The sequence below is a fragment of the Pelecanus crispus genome, chromosome 3 (genome assembly GCF_030463565.1).
Source record: "Pelecanus crispus isolate bPelCri1 chromosome 3, bPelCri1.pri, whole genome shotgun sequence".
NCBI lineage: Eukaryota > Metazoa > Chordata > Aves > Pelecaniformes > Pelecanidae > Pelecanus > Pelecanus crispus.
The window spans coordinates 48,954,717-48,982,166 of NC_134645.1; the positions used below are offsets into that span (position 1 = coordinate 48,954,717).

At 38.0% G+C, this 27,450-nt stretch overlaps 1 protein-coding gene across 1 annotated transcript in view; it reads right to left on the reverse strand.

Moving 5' to 3' along the window:
• Nucleotides 1-530: 530 nt before the first annotated feature.
• CRIM1 (cysteine rich transmembrane BMP regulator 1) overlaps nt 531-27,450 on the reverse strand; it is a 187,729-nt gene continuing 160,809 nt past the window's right edge. The window contains exons 9-17 of the mRNA XM_075708174.1: nt 26,790-26,946; nt 23,357-23,478; nt 19,111-19,320; nt 12,196-12,411; nt 10,310-10,531; nt 5,604-5,798; nt 4,535-4,657; nt 2,898-3,085; nt 531-707 (exon numbers count right to left, since the gene is read on the reverse strand). Coding sequence (XP_075564289.1) covers nt 531-707; nt 2,898-3,085; nt 4,535-4,657; nt 5,604-5,798; nt 10,310-10,531; nt 12,196-12,411; nt 19,111-19,320; nt 23,357-23,478; nt 26,790-26,946 — 1,610 coding nt within the window. The remainder of the gene's footprint in view (nt 708-2,897; nt 3,086-4,534; nt 4,658-5,603; nt 5,799-10,309; nt 10,532-12,195; nt 12,412-19,110; nt 19,321-23,356; nt 23,479-26,789; nt 26,947-27,450) is intronic.

Here is a 27,450-nt window from a genome sequence, read left to right on the forward strand (position 1 = left end):
TGTTCTAGGAGTATATTACTGTAGCAACAGCTGGAAAAAAAAAAATATCAGACCTTTTCATATTGTTTTTCACCCGGGGTTAGGCTTTGCTGCAACAGATGCAATTTCAGAGCAACAAGAAATAACACTATCCTGCTGCTCGGCAGTATTCTTTATTCATTTTCTTCTCCAGCCAAGCGTGACCAGCTTCTCTGAAGCTTCCTTTTACCTCATTGCCTACCCCTAGCCCCTGATTCCCCCTCCCAAAAAACCTCTATAGCTATGTTACAAGCAAATACATCTTAACAAGTTTTAAAACTTTGGTTCTAAGAAAACACTTGGTCAGTTATCTCAAGGAAAAGTGGGAATGCTTTTTCTGGCACATTGCAGGAGTTGAGTCAGAACTCATCCCAGTAAGGTCTTAGAGCTGTACATGTAGTCACAAATCCAATACAATCCACTAAGCAAGTGCACAATCTAGCTTTATTTTAATAGCAGACTTAGTCTCTCTCTCTCTCTCTTTCTTAAATCCTTGGTAAGGGTGCAATTCTTCAAACTGTTTGATAGAAATTATCTGCCTGTAGGTTGTTCTGTTTCTGCATGCTGTAAAATCCACTGTATCTTGAATCTGGGTCTGCAATTCTTAGCATCCTCTGAGAACTGTCCACCTGGACCATGGTACCTTTCTTGCAGTCCACATATACCAGTTGATTGTTTAGGCAAGAAGGCTGTTAAAACAGAAAAGGAATATTGAATCAGTTAAAAAATGTTTGTATTCCACTCGCAATTAAAAAAATGTTTACGGTTCAAGTCCATAAGCACGAAACAAAATCAAATCGGCAGTGAAAGAGTCTGGACTTTTGCTAAACTTGGTAAAGGCTTATGCCAGGCACAATAACAGACCAACACCCTCTTCTGAATCACCTTTTTCATCTTCTGAATGGAGCTCTGATATTCCCATATCCAGTCCTACTAGTCCTCTGTTTGAGAATCCTTCAACTGAAAGATTCTGCAGCTGAGAGGAAGGTGAAACAGTGCTGGGTGCACACTACCTTCAACGTTTATGGGCTAAGCACGAAGGAGGGAGGACAGGCAGATGGATATGTACGAAGCTAGTGACAATGCTCACACTATAAGCATGTTACAAATCTTAAAAATTCTGGTTTCCACTGGTGTAGCTCCTTTTTCCAAGACTTAAATCAGAAGGGGTTTTATTACTAAAAATTTACATTCAGTAACCCTTGTCACAAAAAGTTTTTTTTTGCCCAGATATTTGTTACAAAACATGACTGTAAAATGTTTTACATTTGGCTCTTAAGAAGTCTGTGGACTGGATTCACAAAGAAGTCCTGAGGTTTACTGATGTTAACAGAATCGGGGCTAAACATTAGCCATCCATCTGTAATTTTAAACATATTTTCTATAATCTTTCTTTTGGTATTGATATGATTTAAGCACAGTTGATTTGTTCTTTACTGAATAGCTGGACTATTTTGAACAGAAAAAACAAAAGCCAAAACACGCTTGCCAATATTTATTACTAGGAACCATCAGTCACCCAGCAAGGAATAGGAGGAACTAATGAGTGACACCTAGTTGAAGAAACCTTAAAAGAAAGCTACATTTATGACAAAGACCCTCACAAGAAACCTGAGTTTCCATATATCCAAGGTCTTGCATTGAATCTGTATGTGACTTAAAGTGAGCTTTCTTAGTGTGTGGATGATGCCTTTTGGTGACACTGAAAAAATGTTTCAGCAATAGAAGTGTTTGAGGAAAATGATGTTTCATAAGGAAAAAAGTATGTGGAATTATTAGTTATAGTTCCACAGTTAGAAAGTTGTGACTTTCACTTCAGCTTCAACTATTTTGTCACATAGCAGCCTTTCTGAGAGTTTAGGAGTGAATACATTAGAGTTAAAAATGGATTTTCAAGTGCATTCCTCAGAAATTCAGAAATTGGTATCGCTTACTTGGCTTGAAAGACTGGAAATGGAATAATACCAATTCTTCATGCTTCCTATTTAATTACGGTTGAATTGAACTTTATGCTCTGACTATATTTGTAAACTGTTTGTGAAAAGACTTTTTTTTTAAAAAGCTCTGCAACAGTGACAGAAAGAATATGGACACTTAATTTTTTAAGTTACTGTATTAGTCTTCTAGATGGAGCTGAAGAAAAGATGCTCTCAAATTGTGTTCCAAGCATGGACACAGTCTGTTTGATTAGAACTAGGAAATAGAAGTGGGATAAATTGGGGAACTGATATAAATGGCATTTGAATATGGAGTAAGGGCTTAGTCTGCTGACGGAAATATTACTCAAAGCAAAACAATGTTCTTTTCACTGTTCATTTCCAAGCTACCTGCTTCTTCCTTTTTTTGGTAGTCTCAGAATACTTAAATATGTGGATATTTCCGGAGATCTCTCTTAAAATATTAATCCCAGAACCATACGATGCTGTTATTAGAAAATGTGATAAACATTACTAGTACATACAGTACTTGATGTTGGACAATACTTTTAAAGTGGATAAAAGTGAAGAAGCAAAAGTATTCTCTTAAGACTGCAGATAAGAAAATTGCATGTATTTACCTACACATATACATAGTTGTTGGGGTTTTTTAAAATTTTTTTGCTGAGCTTGATTTCTATCTAGTGACAAATCATTACTCTATGAAGCAGGAAATGTTTTCATTTGATAGTGAAAAAAATCATTTAGGAGACTAAATAAATGCCAACAGACTGACTAGTACAAAATGGTTTAAGACATAAAGAGAAAATAATTTAAGAGAGTTCAGATGATGTGAACTCAACTACTGCTACACAATGCTATGCTACTAATGCTACACAATATTCTAGTTAATCTTGTTTTCCAAAAAAAGTGAAAGCCTGGAAACAGACATAAACGTGGCACCTTTGTTGGAGCTTTGTAGCAGGACACTGGAATCCACTGCTTTTTCTGATTGATGAGCAAAAGGATGATGATCAGTAACAGCGCTATCATGATTGGAATTGTCACCAAGGCAACAGAGCTAACCGATGCATCTTCACTTGGGTGTGGTCCACCGCCACTTCTGTACTCTCCCTGGAGATGACTCATGTCTGCAAGGCAAATGTGAGCATTTTTTAGTAATTATAAATAGGCCTTAACCATAAAGAAGAATGTAATTATGAAAGTCCCAGTTGTGGATCTCGTCATTCACATGAATTTGGACTTTCTCTCCTGAAATGTCACCTTATTCATATAAATTAGAACAACTGAAAGGCAGTATCTTACATAGTGACTACATTAACCAGGAAAAGGCTGTCAAAAAGAGAGGAAATAGGATGGAATCTAAAGCACAATAACAAGCAAGTCTGACAGTAACCTCTTAGCTCAGTTGCGTTCGCATCATCATATCTGATCACAACCAAATTCCCACTTGTAAAAAAATCAGCCTGTGTTTCTATGCTGAGGAAAACCTGGAAGGCTTAGGATGAAAGCCCCCCGTTTTTTTTAAAAAAAAAAAAAAAAAAAACAACAAAAAAAGCCCTGATAAGACAGTTCTGATGTGTACACTCTCATTTGTTGAGAACATACTACAATACTTGCACCACTCAGCCTGTGAAAACAGACTGCTGGCAGTCTACTAGACTGTAGCAAGTTTTGCATGTAATTCCAAAGAAAGGCAATTTTCAATGACATATACAACATTCCCACACAGTCTGCAGTGTGTGTTTATAATCCCCAGCCAGCATAGTTGCAAGCCAGCTACTAATGCCTGTGAGAAATGAAAACGCTGTAATTACGTAAGTGTAAGCTTACAATTTTGTAAAGCAGTTACATTTCATGTATCCTTTCTCCTAGCCACCAAACAATGGTATGCTATGAGATCATCCTTGGATTTAAAAAAAAAAAAAAATAAAAATACAAGTTTAGGTAGTCCTTCAGTTAGAAAAGGCTAACAAAGACTGTGTCATAGAGGGTTCCCCCTACCCTGGAATAATGATTTCAGTACAGTTTTAAACACAAGCTGGATTTACATCCTTAGACAACTTTATTAGCCCTGTGTCATTATACCTGTGAAGTGGGTTTTTTTTTTTTTAATCTGGCATTTGTCTATGATATATGTTAAGTTGTGGTACATGTTTTCCCCTTTTTGTTTATCAATATAAGAGTGTGAAATGGATGAAATGAAGGTCTGTTGACTCCAGTGGCCTGACAACAGTCTGCTTTCTAGTTTTTGTATCAGAAAAGACACTGCAGAATCACTCCTCATTCATCATTTTATCGCATTCTTAATTTTATAGAACTCTATCATATCAACGCAGATGTTTCTTCCAAGCTGAAGATGGAATGGTAATGAGACCAAATTGCATAAATATAATTTAATAGACTGACTCGTCTTTACTCAAAGAAAAATGCATATAAGAGTTCCGCACTGAAGCATATTCTCAGATAACCACTTTTCAAAGCATTACACAGATGCTACCTAAATAGAACAAGTAGATGCATTAAAACAAGGGGAATAAACACAAACCTAAGTTAGCCCAGTTTATATCGGATCTTACCTCTGTGAATGTGGATGATGTCATTTTCACTCGGTGTTGGCCAGTTTGGTACTTCTAGTTCAATGTCTCCTCGATGATTTGTCTTCTCAATGGGGATGTTAGTAGGTTCAGGTACATACATCTCTGCGAAATGAGATAAATGTGTTTCATAAATTACAGGCTGCTTAACTTCCCAGTGCTGCTCTTAATTCAGAAAACATACTTGGCCATCTGCAGTGCTTTGTCCTATAAATCCTTTCATTTGTTTCAGAATTTTCACCATTACTAGCCTGGGATTTTGTTTTAAAACCTGTTTCATACTGTATATGGGATACATGCTTGCTGCCATTATCATTAGCCTAATGTCAACGGGATGATATAGTTATGTGGACAAATTTGCTTTTGAAAATACCATTTCAGAACACACATTTGCTCCTTTGTGATACTAAACAACAAAAATACCACAGGAAGGCTACATCTTCCTAGCTGATATGTAAACTGTCACTGCTGGTTTCTTTGCCTTCCTGTTTTTGTAATCCTCAAAGTAGAACTGCAAGAGGGAGTACTGCTGAATTGGAAGTAGTTACTGGCTAAGATGAGCAAGCTCCTGCATAAGTCTGTCAGGACTAGCATTAAAAACCAGTTGCAATTCTTATGTCCCTTGTGTCCATAGCTAAGAAAATTTCATATTACTTTTAAGCCAAGTTAAAATGATAAATAAAGCAATGCAATAGTTGAAAAGTAACAAAGGAAAAGACAGAAATGTTAATCACTGACAGAATCTGCAGAGATGTAAGAATGTTCGTTGTCCTACTTCACTAATGTATTTCCATAACCTTGTGAAAGGACAGAGCAGGGACAAGCAACTAATTTTTGAGTTCACAGTTCTCAGAATAAGTAAAATTCAAACTATGTATTTGCACAATATGCCTATCTGTTAAGAATATTCATTTTCCTGAAGTCTAAGTGTCTGTTGTCTTCCTCATTCTGTTCAAAGATGGACTGATGTTCGAACACCAATTAAAAAACGCCTTACTATCAGTGCTGGAAACGCAGCATTACAATAATCTGGGTTGTCACATCACATTACCTGGACACATGGGACAGCAGCTCCCCTCCACGTTGATGGGTTCAGCACAAGGGAGGGGTGGGCAGCTGACAGTGGAGCAGAGAGTCTGACCCTGCAGGCAGTAGCAGTGTGTGCAGCTATCAATGTCCCAGCGTTCCTCATCTGCGTACGTTTTTCCATTGAAGTGGCAGACCACTTTCTTTGGAACTGCATCTTCTGTTGAATGAAAACAAGAGCGGTGTGATCACACAGTAATGGCCAGTTCCACACAAATCTGCTATCTTCCCCAAACATGAAAGCGAAACAAAAGCTACAAAGAAATCCCAGCTGTAATTAAAAGACCCTCTCCACATCATCTGGGAAATCTTTGTTTAAAAAGTGTCATTTCTGCTTCTTTATGAAGTACATAATTAGCCTGGGCTGCTTCTGCTCATTTTCCTCATGCAAGAGGCTAGAGGATGGATGATTGGGACATGAAATGATGATATCAAAAGTGCTGTGAAAATTAAGAAAAACTGATTTTTTTAATGTTTGGCTGTTCAAGACGGCATGCCAACTCCTACTCCTCCTTGTTTCCTAGTAAATCCTATTTAACTATGAAAAAAACCAGACTACCTGCATTTCTAATTACCAAGGTTCCAGAAAGATGAACTCAGCCTGGAATAGTTGAAGAAAAGATTAGGCTGGATGCCAAGAAGGATGAAGCAACTCTTAGGTGACATATCTAGAAGCGCTTAGACTATTTATTATGATAAAACAGATTAAAAGAGGACATGATCATTCCCCGTAACTGCATCAGTGGAAAACCCCAGGAAAAGGGCAATAACCAAACTCAGTACATTTTTTTCATGGTTAGTATTATATTAATTGGAAATTGGTGTGATCTCAACCCTCAGAAAAAAGTGAGGTTACAGAACACCTTTCCTAAAGATTGAGAGCTGTAAAACTAACATCTTTTCAGGTAGATTTTGACACAGTATGTAATAAGGACCTGGACTTGATGAAGCAAGTAGGTCTTGGGAAAACACTTAGAAGAAGCATTACACTTTCTGCCTAAGCATTCAACGCACCATTTTTTTTTTATGCTGCATCCTATGCAAGCCTTCTAGGTGGTCTGCAGTATATCTTCTGTTTTGCTGAGAAGACAGTTATGAATTGCTTAGCCTAAGGTGTTTTTTGCTGCTATAGCACTTTATAGATAATCAAAATAAAACTACACAGCAACACCTCCAAAAGCCAAGCAGCACCTCATTTTCATCTTAGTGTCTCACTACATTTTTCTCTTAGAGGCAGAAATTATTATGAGGAAACCTGCTGATGACATGAATTTGCAGATTAAGCATATGCATGAGATAACAGAATGAAATCGCAGAGTAACTTCTTAAGCTGTCAGAGAAATACTGGTTTAACATTCACACAGATTACATATGTAAATACGTCAGTTAGAATTACCTCCCAAACATAAATAAAAAGCCTTATTAAATAATTTGGCCATCAGTACAGCTTTTAATTAGTGACAACTTAATAGACTGACATCATCTGGAATAACAAGGTTAGCAGTCAGCAGACCAGTGCAACAGATCTGGACAGAGTAAATTTAAATGCAAAAGGAGACCAGCAAGAAGTACTACTGTGAAAACACTAACAGAATTATCTGAAAAGCATAAATGTTCCAGAGGGCCTTGGTATAGGTATCCCATGGCTTCCATGGCTGTAAGTATGGGTCCCAGCCTCTCCAAGTAGAAGATTTTGTAAGTGAATATGGGGTGGACATGGGAAAGGAAGAGTGGGAGGAAAAGGTGTCTGCAAGCTGTGAAAAGGACATTAGGTTCTTCTATAGATGACTTGCACGTTGGCATATAGAGCCAGTGGAGCCCTGTGTCAGTCACAAAGTAGGTGTCTGGGGAGAGGGTGAGGCACGCAGCCCGAGTCCTCTACTGCTCATTATCTATTCAGACCTAAAGCTGAGCACTCTGGCTGATGTGCTCCCAAAAGTGCTACCTTGCCCCACTCAGGACAGCTTCTTCAACTCAGCAGCTGGTTTGGCTGGAAAAGTCCTTTAACTTGCTCAGGCTTTTGCAACTTTGTAAAGAACACATCACAATTTAATACAGTAAATGTTTTTTAAAAGAATGAACAAGAGTAAAATCACAAGAACAGTGTTGCACCTTTGAACCTCGAGAGGAGACAAATTTTAAGTCCTAAGAAAGTATTATCCTGTGTGTGCGTCCCATTTAGGTGTCCATCTCTATGCGAGTATAAACACTGGATAAAGATGAAGGCCACAACACCAAGTGCTCAAGGACAGTGGAAACAAGAGAGACTTGCAGTAAGAAACCCACATACAAAAACGCAGTTCAGAATACCGTGTCTACCCCTACCTGTCTTCTCTCAAATTTCCTCCAGCTGCACCAGTAAATCAATCTCATCTGGTAAACAAACAGTCATTGCTCTGTTTTCCACAGAAGACTAATCTTGTCTCTAATCAAATAGATATCCCTTCATCTGCTCTAAAGTAGAAGGCTATCTTTCCAAATTAATCTTTTTTTGCATGAGAAAGAAGAATGTGGAACACACAGGATGAATTTGAGGATTCTGACAAACAGTAAAGCATCCGAGGCCTGGAAAATTTTGAATTTGCATCTATACTAATTTGTTAGGCACTAACCAGATCTGGATCCAGAAAGCAGCAGAATAAAATACAGTGCTAAAACCCTGCATAAATTTTGAAATTCCAATAAATGAAGACCTGTTTCCACAGAGATGCCTACTAAACATTTTACATGCAAATAGTAAGGGTGAATCTGTACAAAGATATGCTTCACAGTTCTCAAGAAATGAAGAGTAAAACAGTAAGAACCAGGAAGACAAAAATTAAATGCATGACCTTACTTCTCTTACAGGCAAGAGTATATAGTTCATAGAAACGATTAAAAAAGTAAGTTTCCATGAATTTCAGTTATGTAGACCACAAAACATACTGACAACATAGTACAGCTTAGATTAATAAAATGTATCATCATTTAAAGTCTTCATATCTGAGCACTAATTAAAATCCGGCTTCTGTATTTCGTATTGCTGAGCAGTTCCTATTAAAAAAAAATCATTAGGTTTTTACAGCTCACACATTTAAGTACTTGCAATATTATGCAACTATATGGGATTCAAAGTGAATTAATTAAAGCCATATCTACATGTTGTGTGTATGTATTTGTAAACCTGACACGCAAGGGGTAGGCACAAAGTTCTAGAGGTTTTATTTTTGTAGTTCATGGCACTAGTCCCTGTGGTGCATCCCTTCCTTGATGTAAAGAATTCACTAGTACCGTACTAAGGCTCATGTTCTAACTCTACTGGTTTGCCCAACTTTGCATACACTTTGGGGTTGGGTTTTTTTTATTTAATGTTAAAATGTATTCCAGATTAAAACGATCTTTATGGTTGTAAAGGCAATCACTGGAAGAAAAGCCTGTAGAAAGACAGCTGCCAAAGAAGCTTTAAATCCTCCCCATTTTGTATGCAAACCATGATGAGAAAGCAGTAATAGGATAACATAGTATTTTCCCCTCAAAACATCCTCATCATGAATCTAAGCAGGGTTCCAAGGGCAACTGAAATTTTGATACTTTCTAACTTTTCCAGGCATTTATTTGATGGAACTCCTTGCATATCCTACAAAACTGTTAAGATATTTTATCTGCAACGAATTAAAGATTTCAAGAGCTACACCAATGGTACATATCTGAAAGCACTTCACGACCTTTCTGACATCTTTCTGATGAACTGTATTGTTTATAGATGGGCAAGTTGATTCGCATGTTCAATTAACGATTATTTTATTGTATTCCTTTTTACTGAATTCTTTTCTCCTGTATCTCCCCTTACTACTTTTGGAAATGAAGGTTATAGTAAGCTCTGAATGCATTCCAACAATGCTACAAAGACTTAATTTCAGTAAGTTCGTTATACAATGCTTCTCTATCAGCAGCATCCATTCTACAGCCTTTGTACTTACTACAAACTCACAAAAAAGCCATCTGTAAATAAATACTCACGTTCAAAATACAATGAAAAAGTGATCAGGAATCTCAAATTCTGCAACTCTAAAAATTTTCACTATCTACAGCATCCACCATTTACTTCAACTCCAAATTCAAAACCAGTGCATGGCCCTTAATTCTTTATGCATTTTTAGTACTAAAAAAAAATTATTTTCCCTAATTTTTTCTCAAATATATTATTTTGCCTCTTCTATAACTATCTTTAATGAACTTCCTGGTTTTGCCTGTATTTTAATTTAGATGCCTGATTAACACTTCTCCATTTTATGAAATTTCATAATGCTTCAGCTTATCTTGTGCAGCCATAATTAATATTTTCCTCATATTATCACATATCTTGACATAATATATGTGTTACCTGGCAGATCTTCCTTTAAATAAAACAATTTTTGTGTAATGTTTTCATCTAGTAAGGTATATTACCAGGTTTTCAGGAGGATGTCCTCTCAAGTTTGTAGGCAAATTACATTTATATCTTCCTGCACTTCTATCCCAAAACCACAAATCATGATCCTCAAAGCTCTCTAATGCAGATTTCACTCTCCAGTTCAACTTAAGGCACAAACTGTATCTCCCCAAAACAGGGAAAATATATTTCAATTTGGAAATAAAACTTCTTATTCCCTAAAGGGAACAGCAAGTTATCAACTATTTTTATTTGCTCACCAATGCAGTAAGGACAACATTGTCCCTTTCTCAAAACAGGTCTCTCACAGGATACTGGTGGGCAAGTCTCAGAGTAGCATCTAATCACACCATCCATGCAAATGCAGCTAGTGCAGACGTTGGGCTTCCAGGACTCAGCTGTCAGAAAAATGTCTCCTTCATCATTTTTGCAATAACTGGGCATGCTCTCATTGCTTGATGAAGAGGGCTGAAGAGGCTCATCTGTAAATATAAACAGGTTAAGTTATTTAACTTAGAGCAGGTAACTTCTCTTATTTCCTCAACAGAGGATTCACTCTTGAAGACACACTGGTTCGCAACTTCAGAAGAACTAGAAGGACAGAGCTTTATGTCTCTTCAGTCCTTACGTGTGATGAGGATCTCATGATGTGGTCTAAAATAAAGTTTACATAGACCTTTACTGAGTTTACTAAAAAGAAAAAAAAACGAAAAAAGAGAAAACAGGACAGCAAAGTGAAAAACAATCACCATCAGAAGCAGGCCCTCAGAAAGCCACTCCGAATGCTCTGAACTGAAAGGTACACAGGAATTCACCTTCAATTAGAGAGATTAGATTTTAAATCTAAAACCTGAATTCCAGCTTCTGCCGTGTCAGTTCAAATCTGCAAATGATAGAAAGTGAAAAGCTATTACGCTGCTGTTGCCTTTGCTAGTGGACTTATATGAGCTAATTATAAGCTGTTGAGAAAGAAATGGAACTTGATCAGGCTTCAGCTTGATGCCAAAGGGTCTGCTTTAATTCTCATGCCTGTGCATGGGGGAGACATATTGCTACAATGAAGCTATATCTTAACAGACATTATGGATCAAGAAATATGACTGTATGTGCAGAGAACATATAAGAAAAAGAGAAGAAAAAAAAGGATTCATAAGGGCACTCAGATCAGGTTCTCAATCTGACTGCATAACTTATGAGACTAAGCTCCTCATATAGCCAGTGAGGAAAGATCAGCTCCTCCAAACAGTATCTTGAAGTTAAGCAAATATTCACTGTAATTAATAATGAGAAAAATGGAAGTCAGGAAAACTGGCTAACCTTTTTATTGAAAAACCACCCAAAAAAGCAACAAACACCCTGTAGAAGAAATGGCAAAACCTAACCTTTCTTTTTTTCCTAAAGTAAAATTTTTAGATTTTGTTTTTAATAAAGACAAATATTTTCTCAGTGAGTTTACATACAATTCACAGGTTTGGAATACATTTCCACTGCAATAAACTCCCCCATTTGCTATGTAAAATAGGAATTCACGTTCATTTATAAATTGCATCTCTTTCCTCGGGGGAAAGCAAATCCTGTTACCTTCCTGACACTGTGAGGCAGTCTAGGAGGAATCTGGCACACCTGCTGGGCTGGAATGCTTTGATATCACTCAGTTGCCCTGAAGCCACTCTCAAATCATACCAGGTAAAGGTACTAGCAAACAGTTCGAGACCAAATCCCAAACAGACAAGAGAGTAATAAAAAGGTTCATAGAAACCAAAGCATGTAGAAAGGAAAAGAAACAAGCCTGTATCTGCCTAGTGCTCTGACTACTTTCGAAGTTTCTCTAATCCTGCATGTTTCCATAAACGAGCCAGTGCATATTTCACAAACCTTCCAAGTAAGGATTCTGGTTCTCATGCACCCCTTACATTATTAGATTGCCTTCAAAGATCTTCAAACTTCAGGACCACAACTCCCTTTTACATATAAGATATCTCCTGCACACAGTCAAGTTTTGCAGTTGAAATAGAGGACTGCAGGCTCTCACTCCAAACTGCTAAAGAACAAACACTGAATCTGAATGCTTGAAGCGTTCAATATTCACATCATACAGTCTCAGATCAAGAAAGGACTGCGATGAAAGCTGGTTGTCAATATATACCTGGGCACTGTGGACAGCAGGAGTCCTGTGTGCGGGTGGGGTTTTGACAAAGAAGAGGTGGACAGACTTCAGTCTCACAGAGGACACGTCCACTGTGGCATGTACATTGTGTGCAAGAATCAATATTCCATGTCTCTCCTTCTACAAAGTATTCCCCACCAGGAGCATGACAGATCGACGGACTGGTGAGCTCTGGCTTCTGCACAATTATTTCATCTGGGAAAAACAGAATTGGAAGACAGGCAAAAAAATCAACTGTGACTCTAGTGATTAACAAATGTAGCCAAGATTAATAGTTTATGCTATTACTGAAAAATATTAGGAATAACAAAACCAGCTGTAAATATATTCTTAATAAAGCTCTTCTGACTTTACGTCACTTTTGACTATGTCACCTGCATCTCATGGAAAATGGGAAAAATATAAACAAGAAACAATCTGAGAATCAGTCTGAATAAATGCTAGTTAATATAAATCAGAGATAACTTCAAGCATTCTTGACATTTCAGAAAAAATTAAACTAACCTGTGACGTAGGAATTCCAAGAGACAACTGTTATTTTCTGAAAAATTATACTGATTGGACAGTTTCTTAACTGCTAAATATTAGCAATTCCTGAAAAGATGGGTAAGTATGCTTCTCATTTCGGATTTAGAAAGTCCAGATTCAACTGTCTGCCTTTATGTTTCCTGAGTGATATGTGTCTGTACCATTTGGTGCCAGATTAAAAAAAAAAAAAAAAAAAAGACAGAATGCCCCACCCAACCCCCTAAAGACATATAAGCACTTAACATTGGTGGAAGTGCTTCATCACTTTGTTCCATTAAAAAATAAGAAGCCAAACCCCAAAACTTCAGTCTTTGAAAACTGGACCCAAGGAGATGCCACAGTGTGTAGACTCATATTTCCAGTGACTGTATCTCACCAGATGAACCTTAATTCTTTTTCAAACAATTAATTTTCAAACAATTAAAACATTATCTCTACGGCCCTGGCTAAAGACTCACCCAGCCTCTAACCCAGGCAGTTTTGAGAATAGATTTGACCTCCTTCAAGTTAAGAAAGGAACTGAAACTGTTTCCCTTGTTCAGCATGAGTGTCCTCCAAACACTGGGGGATTAAGAAAGTGGGGGAACTTTCTTTACCTCTTGGTGATTTAAAACAAAAAAGAAACCTGTCCTGCACTTTGAAAGTGTTTAAGCACTTACCATCAAGAAAAGGTTATGCCATGAACTGCATCCTCATATTCTGCTTAGAACGTTTTGAAGCCCACCCCCACATAAGGGGCAATAAATGCAATGGCAATAAATGCAATAATAGTTGCCTGCTTACCACGCTGGCTACTCTGGACTTGGAGTGAGTCCACCAGCTTTTTCCATGCACTGTGTATAGGAATCGAGATGCCTCACACTGCACAGTTTATTCAACTACAGAAGCCATGAGTTCGAAAGCTACACGCTGCAACATGAGGCTTCAGACTTGTAAGTGATGTTGTCCTTCAGCCTGAATTCAACCCATCTAACACCAGACAACTAAGTTAGGTGCCTACGTTAAGAACTGAGCTGCCTCAGGTTTCCTATGCTATGAATGGAGGGGAAGAGAAAGTGACTTCCAGGTAACGACTCTACATCTCTAAACTACTTTCTGAAGGTCCCTTTTTCCTCCTTAATTATAAAGATGCCTAATGTGAACATCATCCTAATCCAAATATCTTGGTTAAGGACAGAAAAATTAAATAGATAGCAGCTCCTCTAGTCATTTAGGCAGGCCAAGGCTCACAAAGTGCATGTGCTTCTCTCCACATTTGTAGCACTGCTGTACTTGTCTGGAAAACAGTGTTTATACCCTTTGTTCCATGACATTGCCACGTAGAAGACACACCACTCAATTATTTGTTTTCATTTCTGGAGAATGATCAAGGAACCTGACTCTGGATGATCTGACTCTAGTCACAAAGTACTCGCACATTTCTTCTTTCAGGGAATTGTTTTATCTTTCACTGATTTGCTTATACTATGGTTTTGCTATTGCTTACATTTATGAACCACATATGTGATTCAGTAGCATTTACCTGAAGTGAGACAGCTTGTCTGCTGCCTTGTCACTGGAACAATATATTACATTTTATGCAACAGCATCCTAACTCACCATGGCAAAGGCAATACTAATTATTTTCTGGAAATTTTCTGAGTCATCTCCTTTGCATTTAGTTCTCTGCAAAGTCACAGGCCTGTTTTACTACAGTTCATGTACTGTTCATAATCAGAAAAGCATAACCAGATAGTACTGCTGTACATATGGTACTGCTTACTGCTCCCTTAGCAGCATTGATATTGATATATCACTGCAACTGAACTGCTACAAATGTACAACTACTGTATTCCCGAAGAAGCAACTAGCCAAACAAATACACACTTTCTGGATAGCATGGTTCTGCAAAACACTAGCAGTTAATGGCTTTCTAAATCTTACAGAAAACCTGGAGCTTTTCACAAGGATCGCGACAATCCACTTAAGCCTCTTTAATATAAAGAAACACAGTTATAATGAACGTTGTAGCAGTCAAGGTGTATCTTGCTGTGTTGAAAACTAACTAAATATGGAATTGAACTTAACCACTTTTTTTTCAGTCTGAAAAATGACCTCTGAGAGCTGCCACAAAACTCAGTACATCAGGGTTGCTAATTATTTCAATATCCTTATGCCAGACACATTTGAGTGATGTGCTCACAGTCTCACAATTCCAAACTGCATTCCTATCTACTGCAAGCCATGATATTATTTAACAACATCAGTGGGGAATCAATACATTGCAAAATAAAATCAGAAGTACATTTCTAACAAATATAAAACCTCAGTGTGGGAAACAAAACCACACTGGGACTAATTTGGCCATATTAATTCATACACTTATAGATGCAGTCACTTTAAGAAAATGCTGTGTCTGCTCTAGCATTTTAAGAGTTTACACCAAGTATGACTTTGCTAACACAGAAACTAGGTGACTAGCACCCTGAAAGCAGGAAAAATGTCAGAAACCTACACAGACACTGTATCTCAAAGGAATGGACACTACTGGGTAAGCAAGTGCTCTTTTATACAAAAGATAAATATTGCTGGTGCTCAGAACACTGATCTCATCCACAAGAAATTCATAGCGTGAGAAGATAGGTACTGTTAATCTCATACTGATCTTTCTTCTACGAACATTAGACTTATGAATGGATTTACCCGAACTCATTCTGCCTACACAAAGTAACCAGTGTTGCTGAAAGACCAAAATTAACTTTATTCTTATTTGAATGCTCTGAGGTGTTCTGTATGTGTTAGGTAAATCAATATGCACAAGTATGCTGATAGTAAAGTGAAATCAGGAATGAGTCTTGGGGACTTAACAACAGAATTGCTGGAAATGGAACAACCATCCTACATTTTAAATTTTGAATCTTGAATGTTTATCTAATGCAAGACTGATGTGCTAACCTGTCCCCATCCATATGAAGTATACCATCCCCTACAATCACAGAATGGTTTGGGTTGGAAGGGTCCTTAAAGATCATCTAGTTCCAACCCCCGCCACTGTGGGCAAGGACACCCTCCACTAGACCAGGTTGCTCAAAGCCCCATCCAACCTGGCCTTGAGCACTGCCAGGGATGGGGCATCCACAACTTCCCTGGGCAACCTGTTCCAGTGCCTCACCACCCTCATAGTGAAGAACTTCTTCCTTGTATCTAATCTTAGTCCACCCTCTTTCAATTCAAAGCCATTACCCCTTGTCCTATCACTACATGGTCTTGTAAAAAGTCCCTCTCCAGCTTTCCTGTAAGGACCTCTTCAGGTACTGGAAGGCTGCTATAAGGTCTCCCCAGAGCCTTCTCTTCTCCAGGCTGAACAACCCCAACTCTCTCAGCCTGTCTTCACAGGACAGGTGCTCCAGCCCTCTGATCATCTTCATGGCCTTCCTCTGGACTTGCTCCAACAGGTCCATGTCCTTGTGTCAGAGGCCCCAGAGCTGGACACAGTACTCCAGGTAGGCTCTCACGAGAGCAGAGTAGAGGATGAGAATCACCTCCCTTGACCTGCTGGTCATGCTTCTTTTTCATGCAGCCCAGGATACGGTTGGCTTTCTGGGCTGCAAGTGTACATCGCTGGGTCACGTTGGGCTTCTCATCAACCAACACCCCCAAGTCCTTCTCCTCAGGGCTGCTCTCAATCTATTCTCTAACCAGCCTGTATATGTGCTTGGGATTGCCCCACCCCATGTGCAGGACCTTGCACTTGGCCTTGTTGAACTTCATGAGGTTCACACAGGCCCACCTCTCAAGCCTCTCAAGGTCCCTCTGGATGGCATCCCTTCCCTCCAGCATGTCGACTGCACCACACAGCCTGGTGTCATCAGCAAACTTGATGAGGGTGCACTCAAACCCACTGTCCATGTCGCCAACAAAGATGTAAACAGCGCCAGTCCCAATACCAACCCCTGAGGAACACCACTTGTCACTTGTCTCCACTTGGACATCAAGCCGTTGACCGCAGCTCTTTGAGTGCAACCACTCAGCCAATTCCTTATCCACCAAGTGTCCCACCAATCAAAGCCATGTCTCTCCAATTTAGAGACAAGGATGTCGTGCAGGACAGTGTCCAATACTTTGCACGAGTCCCGGTAGGTGATGTCAGTTGCTCTTCCCTTATCCACCAATGCTGTAACCCCATCATAGGTGGCCACCAAATTTGTCCTTAGTGATCTGCCCTTAGTGAAGCCATGTTGGCTGTCACCAGTCACCTCCTTATTTTCCATATGCCTTAGTACAGTTTCCAGGAGGATCTGCTCCACGATCTTGCCAGGCACAGAGGTGAGAATGACCGGCCTGCAGTTCCTCGGGTCTTCTTTTTTTCCCTTTTTAAAAATGGGGTTACATTTCCCTTTTTCCAGTCAGTGGGAACTTCACCGGACTGCCACAACCTCTCAAATATGATGGACAGTGGCTTAGCAACCTCATCTGACAGTTCCCTCAGGACCTGTGGATGCATCTCATCAGGTCCCATGGACTTGTGCACCCTCAGATGGTCTCGAACTTGATCTTCTCCTATAGTGGGCAGTTCTTATAATACAATAATACACAGATCATTGTGAAAAGGTGATTGACCACTGCAGGTACTGCAACAGTTCTATGCAGCCCTGAATTGCAGCTAGTGTGTGTTGAAAATAACATCCCTGTCCAGTGACATGACTTTAGGAATTTTTAATAAACTGTAATAAACTGTATTTATTATTTGCTGTTTGGCTGCTCCTCCTGGAACAATATTCACAACTGAATCTTTTTGTTGTTTTCTTCATTTTTTTTGCTGCACTGAGGTTTCATAGGGGAGAGAACTGTACTATTTAAAGACAGACGGTGGATGTACGTGTGCATGGGGAGCTGGAGGAGAGAATGACAGTACCTGATGGGATGCATATGGGTCAACACTACATACTGCTGTGGCCAAAAAATGTGCTCCAAGCTGATAAAACACCAAGGTTCTCTTTAAAATTCTTCTGATTTCTAAATTCCCTGTCAGACTAACCAGATACTCGATAATGGAAGAGAAGGAAGTGAGCAAAGGATGGTTCCCTTAGTGTGCATAACAGGTGGGAGTATCCTCCTTAATGTTTTCATCTCAGCTAAAAATTTCATTAATGGTTGTCATTACTAAGATGCTAGGCACTAAGAGCTTGGCCTCAGTAACCACTGCTAAATTACTTAGTATTGAATATAGCTCTGGCTCCATGAAAGCCAGTGCCAAAAGCAACACCGCAGCTAGCCACGGAACCACAGGAACTGCAGTGCCCGGTCTTGATACTGAGGGGAGGAGAGCAGTGCAGACTGAGAAAGGCTGAAAGGCAGACAGACCTTTTGGAGTCCCCCATCTTTTTGGGGACTGTGTTTTTCCAGTTACCACAAGGTGTGAACTAAATTGTAGATCACCATTTGTCTAAGTAATCTAAAGAGATCGGTTATCTCGGGTCCCGGGGAGGATACACTCTTCTCTGTCACTTTCAGAAAGAAGATCTGGCTGCTTATTTTGCCCCTAGGATCTCCCGTTCTTTACAAAATACTTGAAACAGTTTGTAATTGCTTATAGCTTGCCAGTGCTGTCTTATCATTTTGCTTATAGTAGTACCATGAGCTTCGTTGTTCCTACTTGTAACATGACTTCCTATAAAGTCATAGACAATATGACTGTATTACAAATTAATCTGTTTAGCACAGAAAATACTGTAGAAATCATTCTGAAGACAGAGGGCATTAATCTTATACTCTACCCACACTCTAACATCTTTCATAGACTTTTTCATATTAACATTATTAAAATTGTATTGGAATGCAACACTAATTGTACTTGGCCTTCCCACCTAAAGCATTAAAATAATCTTCTACTGCTGGTGGCACAGGAGCCTTCCCTCAGAACACAGAATGATAATGTTCAATTACTTAAGACATTTGTTTAAATGTGTATTCCTTCAAGGGGTTGTGAAACATAGATCAGGAGATGAATTTTGGTAAAACTCCACTTCAAATTAAGAAAATGTAATGGCTTATTATAATATTTGCTATTATAGGTAACAAAATTGTACATGAGTATAAATTTGCTATTATAGCTAATACAGACTAGAAACTTTTTCTAGTTTAAAGATTTCAATGTGTCAAAAATTAACATGTTAGGACCCAAAACATGCATATGCTTTCAATATTTAAGTTCCCATTTTTCACATCCGAGGTCTTAATGAAAGCCCCTCATCATATTATTTTTGGGCACAGAAACCTTCATATATACCTATTACTGAATGATGCATGAGATTATTTTCATGTATTAGGAAACAGAACACGTGAAATGAAACCCAACTACAAAGCATACAGAAGAAAGCATGTTACCTGGACATGATGGGCAACACTGCCCTGGATGTATGGTGGGGTTGCCACAATTAGGAACGGGGCAAGTGATCAAGGCACACATTTCCCGTCCGTTGTGACAGTAACACTCCCTGCAGCCATCATGCCAGCTCTCCTCGTTCTCATGTCGGCGCCCATCCATTGACAGGCAAGAGCCTGTTTTAACGGGAGGCATAAGAGAAGCGGTTGCCTCTGCACAAAATCAAAGGAAAATGAAGTGTCCTGATAAGCATGGGTTGCTTAGGAAAAAAAATACACCAAGTTCATGCCTGGATTGCATTTATTTTTACAGCACACATAAAATCAAGTGATTAATAATTCTATCTTTTATGCTTAGAAATAAAGTAACACCACATGTGAAACAATTAAAAAATATACTGAAGGGGATGGTCGGATGTAGTAGAATGTATTTCCTTGGAAAATATAGCCACTTCTTTCTGTTGTGCCTATACTGTTTTTAATCATACAGAAATGTAGTACTGGCTAAATAATAGAAGGAAAAAGAGAAATGCAATGGAGGGAAATAGCAGAAAGCACAAAGCGTATTTAAAATGAAATATTTAAATATTATAGTGTATTAAATTATCTATAATATGAGTATCTGAGCGTGAGTAGACTATAAAAACATTTACAAGAGCTAAGGATGGTCTTATGTCATGAATGACAAAAAATTACAAGCAAGTTCTAATGGGGTCATGCTAGATACTGGAACTACATAAAACACCTACGAGAAATTATTTGTTTACATTACTATGATGAATGAGATGTTTGGAAGATAACTGCTTTGACAATTTTATCCCTCATTCCCAGCTTTTACTGAGATGAGAATAGAGTAGCTTGGACTGCTGCATTACTTGCACTCAGCCAGAACATGCAAGCAGTTGGTCTAGTGAGGATAAAGTCTCTTTTGTATCTTACGGGGTATTTAAGTGTTGCAGGATTCAGCCTCAATACATTCTTTGTTAATCAGCAGAGTGAATTTAGAGCCCAACACTCCCTCAGCCACATCATTATGATGATGAAGGATTTAGGATCAGTTTGTCAGTGAACTGACTTGTTTTCAGTGGTATGTCAACCATGTTCTGCTGACACATATGTATAAGGTTATTTGTATTACGTTGCTTATTTCATTTTCTGTTTAAAAAAGGATGCAGTATGAAAACCAGTAATGCTTATATGTATTTTTAGCAAGGGTATTTTTGGTTTTTGTTTGTTTTTTTTTTTTACTAACATGTTTGTCAGCGCTTCTTCAGTTGTGGCATATCTATCAAAGGCGGTCTAAGAACCACAAGCAGATGGTACCAAAATTAGTTTGATGCATGTTATCAGTGTAGGAACCCAATACACAGAAATTACATTACTATATCATTTTGTGAATTAAAAAGAAAAGCCACGGCATAAGGACAAAATACTTCTTGAAACAGACTTCATCTTACTGCATGAACAGAAATACCATGAAAAAAAGTTACATTCAGTTACTACACTTTTATACTTTAGTATCAGATTATACATTAATTGCTATTTGAATTAATATCAGTGGAATACTGTCCTACATTAAAATGACTATTGACACATGAAAGTCTTAGATGGTAATACCCTTCCCCTTCCTTAATAAATAAAGTATCTGATATAATCAAACTCTTTTTCCTGAAATATTCTGAAGTATACTCCAAAATTTGGAGAAACAACCCAAGCACATAGGCAACTATTCAAAATTAACTTCACAAACTGAGATTGCTTTCACTTTTCAGTTTTTAATTAAAATTAGTACAAAAGATAATACTTAAAGAAGAAACCAAATGCCCAAATACAAAATGGGAATAATCGGATAACTAGACATATGGTTGAAATGATCTGGAATTATAATAGCTTACAAGTAAAAATGAGTCAGTAATGTCATACCACCACAGAGGAGGCAAGTTCAATCTAAGATACAAGTACAGGAGCACTCTAAATTTAAATGCAGTACTACTATCTCTACTAGTTTGAAGTTTTTGCTACTGATAAAGTACAATATCCAGGTTTTGAACTGTGATGAGAGACCAAAATAACTGGGTTTATTGACCTTGGAACAGCCCCCCCCCCCCCCCCCCCCCCCGCCAAAATAAAACATTTAGGGGGCTCCAGTTACAACCCCTTAAATAGTGCAATAAGTCTAAAGGGAAGGGTGCTTAGCTGTTCCGTATGTCTGCTGAGCTTAGGACAAGAAGTAACTGGTTCAGTTTGTAGAAAGGGAGACATAAATATTAGGAAATTTATTTTCAAATGTCACATTGGTAACCACAGGAAAATACTATTTTAGAGAGGTTTTTCTCTTTTTTTTTTTTTTTTCTTTTGAGAGTGGAGATCCTTAATAAATTAAAACTTAGCCAAACATCTGTCAAGGATTATCCAGATACACTCTATTTTATGCGAGGGCAGAGAAACGGACTCTCAGTTTTCCAGAGGACTACCCCAGCTCTGTACTTATATGGTTCTATTAATCCTAGCATAAGCTATTTCGGGCAGAATTCATTTAGAAAGTGAAGCTAATTCACAGGCAGGGGATTTACCCATTCCTTCCTCTTACTTAGGGATTTTGGGTCAAAAAGTAAGGACTCACAGCTCCCCTAGAACATACTGGTGATTGCTCTAACTTTTCTTGGACAAGTTGCTAATGAAGTGATGTTGAAGTGATATGTTCATGGCTTGGTATCTTTATCATCATGAAAACAATAAATACTACTTAGAGAGAGATCAAGTTATTTTTGCTAAATATTTATGCATGTTTTAAAATCCATCCTTGTTAAGGAAAGCACTTAAAAGTGTGCATACACATAATAAGTAACCGAAGAGTTGCATCTCTTTATAGTCTGGGATGTAATTATGTCACACCTAAGAGAACACCTTGTGTATATTCCATCACAGCATCACGACAATCAGGAAAAGTGTATTGATTGTGAACATGGAGACGAATGACAAGGTAAGTGATGAGAATTGTCTCGATGAGACTCCATTCAGCAGTTACCCTTTCATATTAAATTTTTAAAATTTTTATTTCTAGTAAAAGTCATATATTGCAGCTTATGTCAGTGAAATATCTCTCTACTCATATCTGCAAGGTACATTTATAACATTTAATTTTTTTTTGTGAGAAGTCTTAAACTTTTGTTGTAATTGTCTGCAGTGTATGATGTTATGTGGAGAGAATATAATGTCAGATCCTTCTGATTTATATGATTGCATGTTTGCCTTCAACTACAGAGAGTGACTTCAGGAACTCCTGCACGTTTTTCCAGTCCCATGTTCCCACAGCTTGTCTTATTATATTTTATCATTTTTTAAAATGCAAAAGAAATAGCTGCTAAAAAAGTTAAGAATGGAGTCATTACACAAAGCAATGGGAAAATACTCAAACTTACTTGCCTATAGGTAGGAATCAAAACACACAAGTAAGAGCCAAAGAAAATAAGTGTGAAAGAGCAGTTAGGATCAGAAAGAGCCTGAGGACAAACAAAAAGTTATTAAATGCAACACTCAGAGATGAGCAATGAAGAAAGCCTGATACCCAGACTAATACAAAACACAAACTGAAAATATCTTAAAAAAGAGACATGCTAAAAGCAGCACAAAACTAAAGCAGACAGCTAATGAACATCTTATCTCCATCTCCACCTCAAACTTGGTAGTTACAAGTTCGGGATGTGGCACGTGTAAAATCTTTAGCTTAAGAATACCCAGTCCTTTCTCCTGGGTAAGCGCTCTCTCTACTCATTGTTCCTCGAGACCGCCTGAAAAGTGTCTAAGAAACAGTACTCTAATTTTAGGTTGCATACAGGGCATCTATCAAATCCAAAACTCCAGTTTGTAAAGGAAAGATGATGGTGAAGAAGCTAAGATGAACACTGCTACTGAAAAAAACCAAACCCCCTTCAACTAGCTTATTTCTAGTAGTTACTTATTAAGACCCTGATCTAATTTTTATTAATGATAACGAGCTGATTTTTGTGACTTTGTCATGGGAGATGAAAGTGGAGCTGAGGCTTTCTGTTGAAGCCAAGATGAACGCACATAATAACAAACACCTGCAAAACAATACACTCCTTTGAGCAAAGTTGAACCGACTCCCCCACCAGTTACCATATTTCAATTCTTACATATTCTGAGCAGTATTCCTTTTCTTTTGCTCTAGCTTCCAACTGTTTTGAAAACAAGTTGTAATTAGAGGTGATAATGCACTCACACCTACCTCTGCACTTGCAGATAACACAGCCGTGATTGTTCTGCTGGAAGCCCATCGGACAGACTTTACCACAAGGCAGGTCCGGGCATTTCTTACACCGACAGATTTCGCAGCCATGCTTGTTCTTCCTAGATGACCAAAATAATTTGTAAAAGGTCAGCAGGTCACTTTAAATACCTACACGTCATGATCTTTAAAGCAAAAGCATCCCCTAAAGAAGTGACTGATCAAGTAAAGAAAACTGTCACCCTTAAGTTCAGTGTGTCTATGGGGTGTACAGGTCTCCATCCCTGGCATGTGCTCCCTCCATGTGACTGGCGAAATCTCTGCATTTGGTACTTTCAAGCCATAGCAGATAATATAGATGCATGTGCTTGTGACTACTATTGATGTTCAATTCTTTTTTCAAGTGAAAAAGTAGAACGAATAACTTCTAAAACTGTGAAGAAGTTGGCGGGATAGGTAGAAATCCATTATAATTACTATGTTTTTATAACATGAATTCCTGTTAACTTTTTTCCTCCAACAATGGTAAAGTACAGTAGATTTCCTCTCTTACCTATTAAAACTACAGAGATATTTCTGAAAATCTTAAATAAGCAGACAAAAAGCTTACTTGAAAACTAGCAGATGGAATGCCAAAAAACAATATAAAAAGTGGCAGACACACAGTAACATATTCTGAAACAGAGAAAACCAGAGAACTTTTCAGCAGCCAGAGAATCAAGAACACTAATGCTTCCAAAGCTTCCAGGTGAAGGTAGGCAGGAGTCTAGAGCACCGCCCAACAGCATCTCTTCACAGCACCATAAATATACTGCTTCTGAGAATCCTATACTGAATATTTGCTTGTCTTTTTTCAGGAAGACAGATAATACCATTCAAACTCTAGGCACAAGTGCACTATTTCCCTTCATATACAGACAGTGTAATTTTCTGTACCTTCCCAAGATACATGGGGGAAAAAGAAAGGTAATGAAGAAATTAAAGACAAATAGGGGAAAAAAACCCAATAAATGATTTTCATGAGTCTGCTAATAAACATATTCCTCTAATATGGTAACTCACTAAAATTGGGAAAAACATTTGTTGGGAAACTGATGGATCCCTCATTGAATACTACACCATTAAATGCACACCAATTCCCCCCAAAACAAAGACAGTTGTATTCCTTTATTGCTATTGTCTCACCCCAGCCACCCTTCCTGCTGATTCTGTCACAGAGTTCTCACAGTTTCAGACACCCCGACACCATTTACCTCTTTAAAGCTCCCAGCTTTAAGAGTCTTTACCTTGGATTTTGTGCCTGCTCAATGGCATGGTTCAAACTTCACTCTCCCCAGATGCTTTCTAAGCAATTCTGCATGCTTTCTACTTGTTTTAATGGAGTTCACTCCTTTGATCCTTAATGTAAGCAACTTTATCCTATCTAAAAAACTGAGACATCTAACCAATCAGTATTTGTGCTCAATCTTTCACATTTCTTTCGTTCTGCTACCCATCTTCAGCCATCCCTGCCTTTGAAGCCACTGGGCAAAAGCTGTCAGGATGACAAAACTGACATCCCTTTTCTGCAGCTTCCCTCCTGCTCTACCTTCTCTCACTTGCAAAACTGAAAATAACTCTCAGCCATTCTTGAAGTCAATGTGCCTGAAGATAGTTTCATTAACCTCTTCATTTTAAATTCTTACTTTTCCTCTTTCATCTACTAAACTTTGAGTTTTGGGGACAGAAGTGAAGTTTGATTTAATCTTTGTTGTCTTTCCCTCATTTTGTCCTATTTCAATCTTATCACTCTCATGAACGCCGTTTCCTGCAAAAACTTCCATTACTTAAACAGAGGCAAGCCTAATTCTGTATCTCAAGTAATAGATACAGGATTCTATTAAATGCTATTATTTGACTTTGTTTTGCTGGACTGCTGTTAGGTAGGTATTTTCAAATTACACTAGGATTGCCTCAAGGATACAAGTGAAGCAGTCTTTCAAAAGTAGGAAAAAAAAGCAAGGCAAACATATTCTTCAAACATTCTTAGGTTTTGGGTTTTTTTTTTTTTTTTGGCTGTGTATTGCAGCATATTTATGCCATTATTATTCCATGGGATATGGGTCTGCTTTTTGTTTGATGTAATCCCACCTCCTGTTTAGCACCATGCATAATGCAAGAGCTGTACAGGCAATAAGAGGGAGGTCAACCAGAATGCTGTATTCACCTAAGTGGAACACCACTCTGTGGCTAAGAATAGCATGATGATTAAAAGAAGGTGTAAGGCTGGTATTCTCTCTCTCTCTTTTTTTTTTTTTTTAAAAACTTTGGCAGCACAACTGGATAGAATACAAATTGTTCACTGGCACCATCTATGAGCAGAGCTGATTAAATCTGTGAGAATATCACTATGTTACAGCCTGATTTCTATTTTTCTAAAATCTCTGGTACCTCTTTGATCATTCAGGTTCTACCATATTTCGATTCCTCCAAACTTTATTAAAATTGTATACTATACACTACACTATAGATTAGTGTTATAAAAACCTGCAGCGTTTATGAACAAGTGTCAAACAGAACTCTGAGATGAACCAGATATTAAAGGAGTATTAGTGTCAAACACTAAGAGTTGCAACATTAGTAAACTTCATTACAAATCCTAAGAAAACAAATTACATATGAACATTATCTGAAGATCAGCTGTTATGAGGTTGAAATGAAACTTTTATGAAAAGCAGGCAGTAACATGGAATGGACCCATCAAAACCAGAATGTATTGGTAAAATATATATAGAAGCCACCAGACTGATTACTAAGAAATTTCTCTTTGACAAAAGATCTGCCCAGTTTTTGTCACCTGTTCCACAATAAATGATGAATAAATATCACAAATATTTCCTTTTATGGAGAAAGAACTCTAGCAACAATACAGGTTTTGAACACATTCACAAAAACCTGAATAAGAGACAGTACTGTTCTTCATGAATCCTGTAAAGTAACTACCAGAAATCTCTCACTAAAACCAGTCCACTGTTGTATCAATGTTAAAAAAACCCTTGAAATATTATAAAATCATTTGAATAAAATAAATGGGCTACAAAATGAAAGGGTATCACAGCAGAACATGCACACAGAATTTCAAAAAGCTACATGCAAGAGACGTTGCTTCTAAGTAGCTTTTTCATCTTGTTCATCAAATACTCTTCAAAAATATTTAAGCACTGCTTTGCTTTTATAACCTGCCACTGTTTTCTTAGTTGTTGTTTCTCAATTTCTTGATCAAAATCCATTTTGAGAAATACTTTAATCTCACATCAAGTAATGACATTTCTATTTTCCTACATTTTGCCCTGCTTTGCCACAAACTAAACACAAGTATATATGCCTGGATTTTGCATATTTTCAATATATACAGGGTTTATATTAAATACGCTTTCAGAATGAGAATACGTACAAGTATCCAAAGGGACAGTACTTGTCACATACAATGGGTTTGCACTTCTTAGGCCGCGGTCGGCACTGACAGATCTCACAGTTGTGGACGTCAGTCTGGAAGCCGAAGGAACAGTCCAAGGAACAGCCCGAAATGAGGCCAGTGCACAGCTCCTCCCCTGAAAAGGACACATGCAGGTTATCACAATGTGAAAACTGTTTATACCAGACAAATGCATCTTTAGCAGACTAAGTCTTCTGTTCCCTTTTACTTCATAACTTTTTAAATACTGGTAAGCCTTACCTTTGGACTGTCCTAATTTTAAAATATTTGTCAGAATTCTCCAGTAATGACCCAAACTGTATGAGCAGACACTACAAGATGTGTTCAGTTCCAGGCAAGAACTTGGGGAGTACTACCTGGTACCCTAAACTGACATGATTTTATGAATAGATGCACAGCCAAAGGAGTCCAACATCTGTGACTGTTGGCGTTCAATAAAACATTTAAAATAACATATACTTTCAACACATTATATGGGTTTAATAGGTTTCTGTTCAATATAGACCATCTTTAATTCTCCTCTATTTAGTTTAAATAGAACTGAAAGGCTTGGATATATTAACAACTTTTATTCCTTACGCTGTTTGCTGTCAACTGTTTGGTGATTAAGACCTGCTTT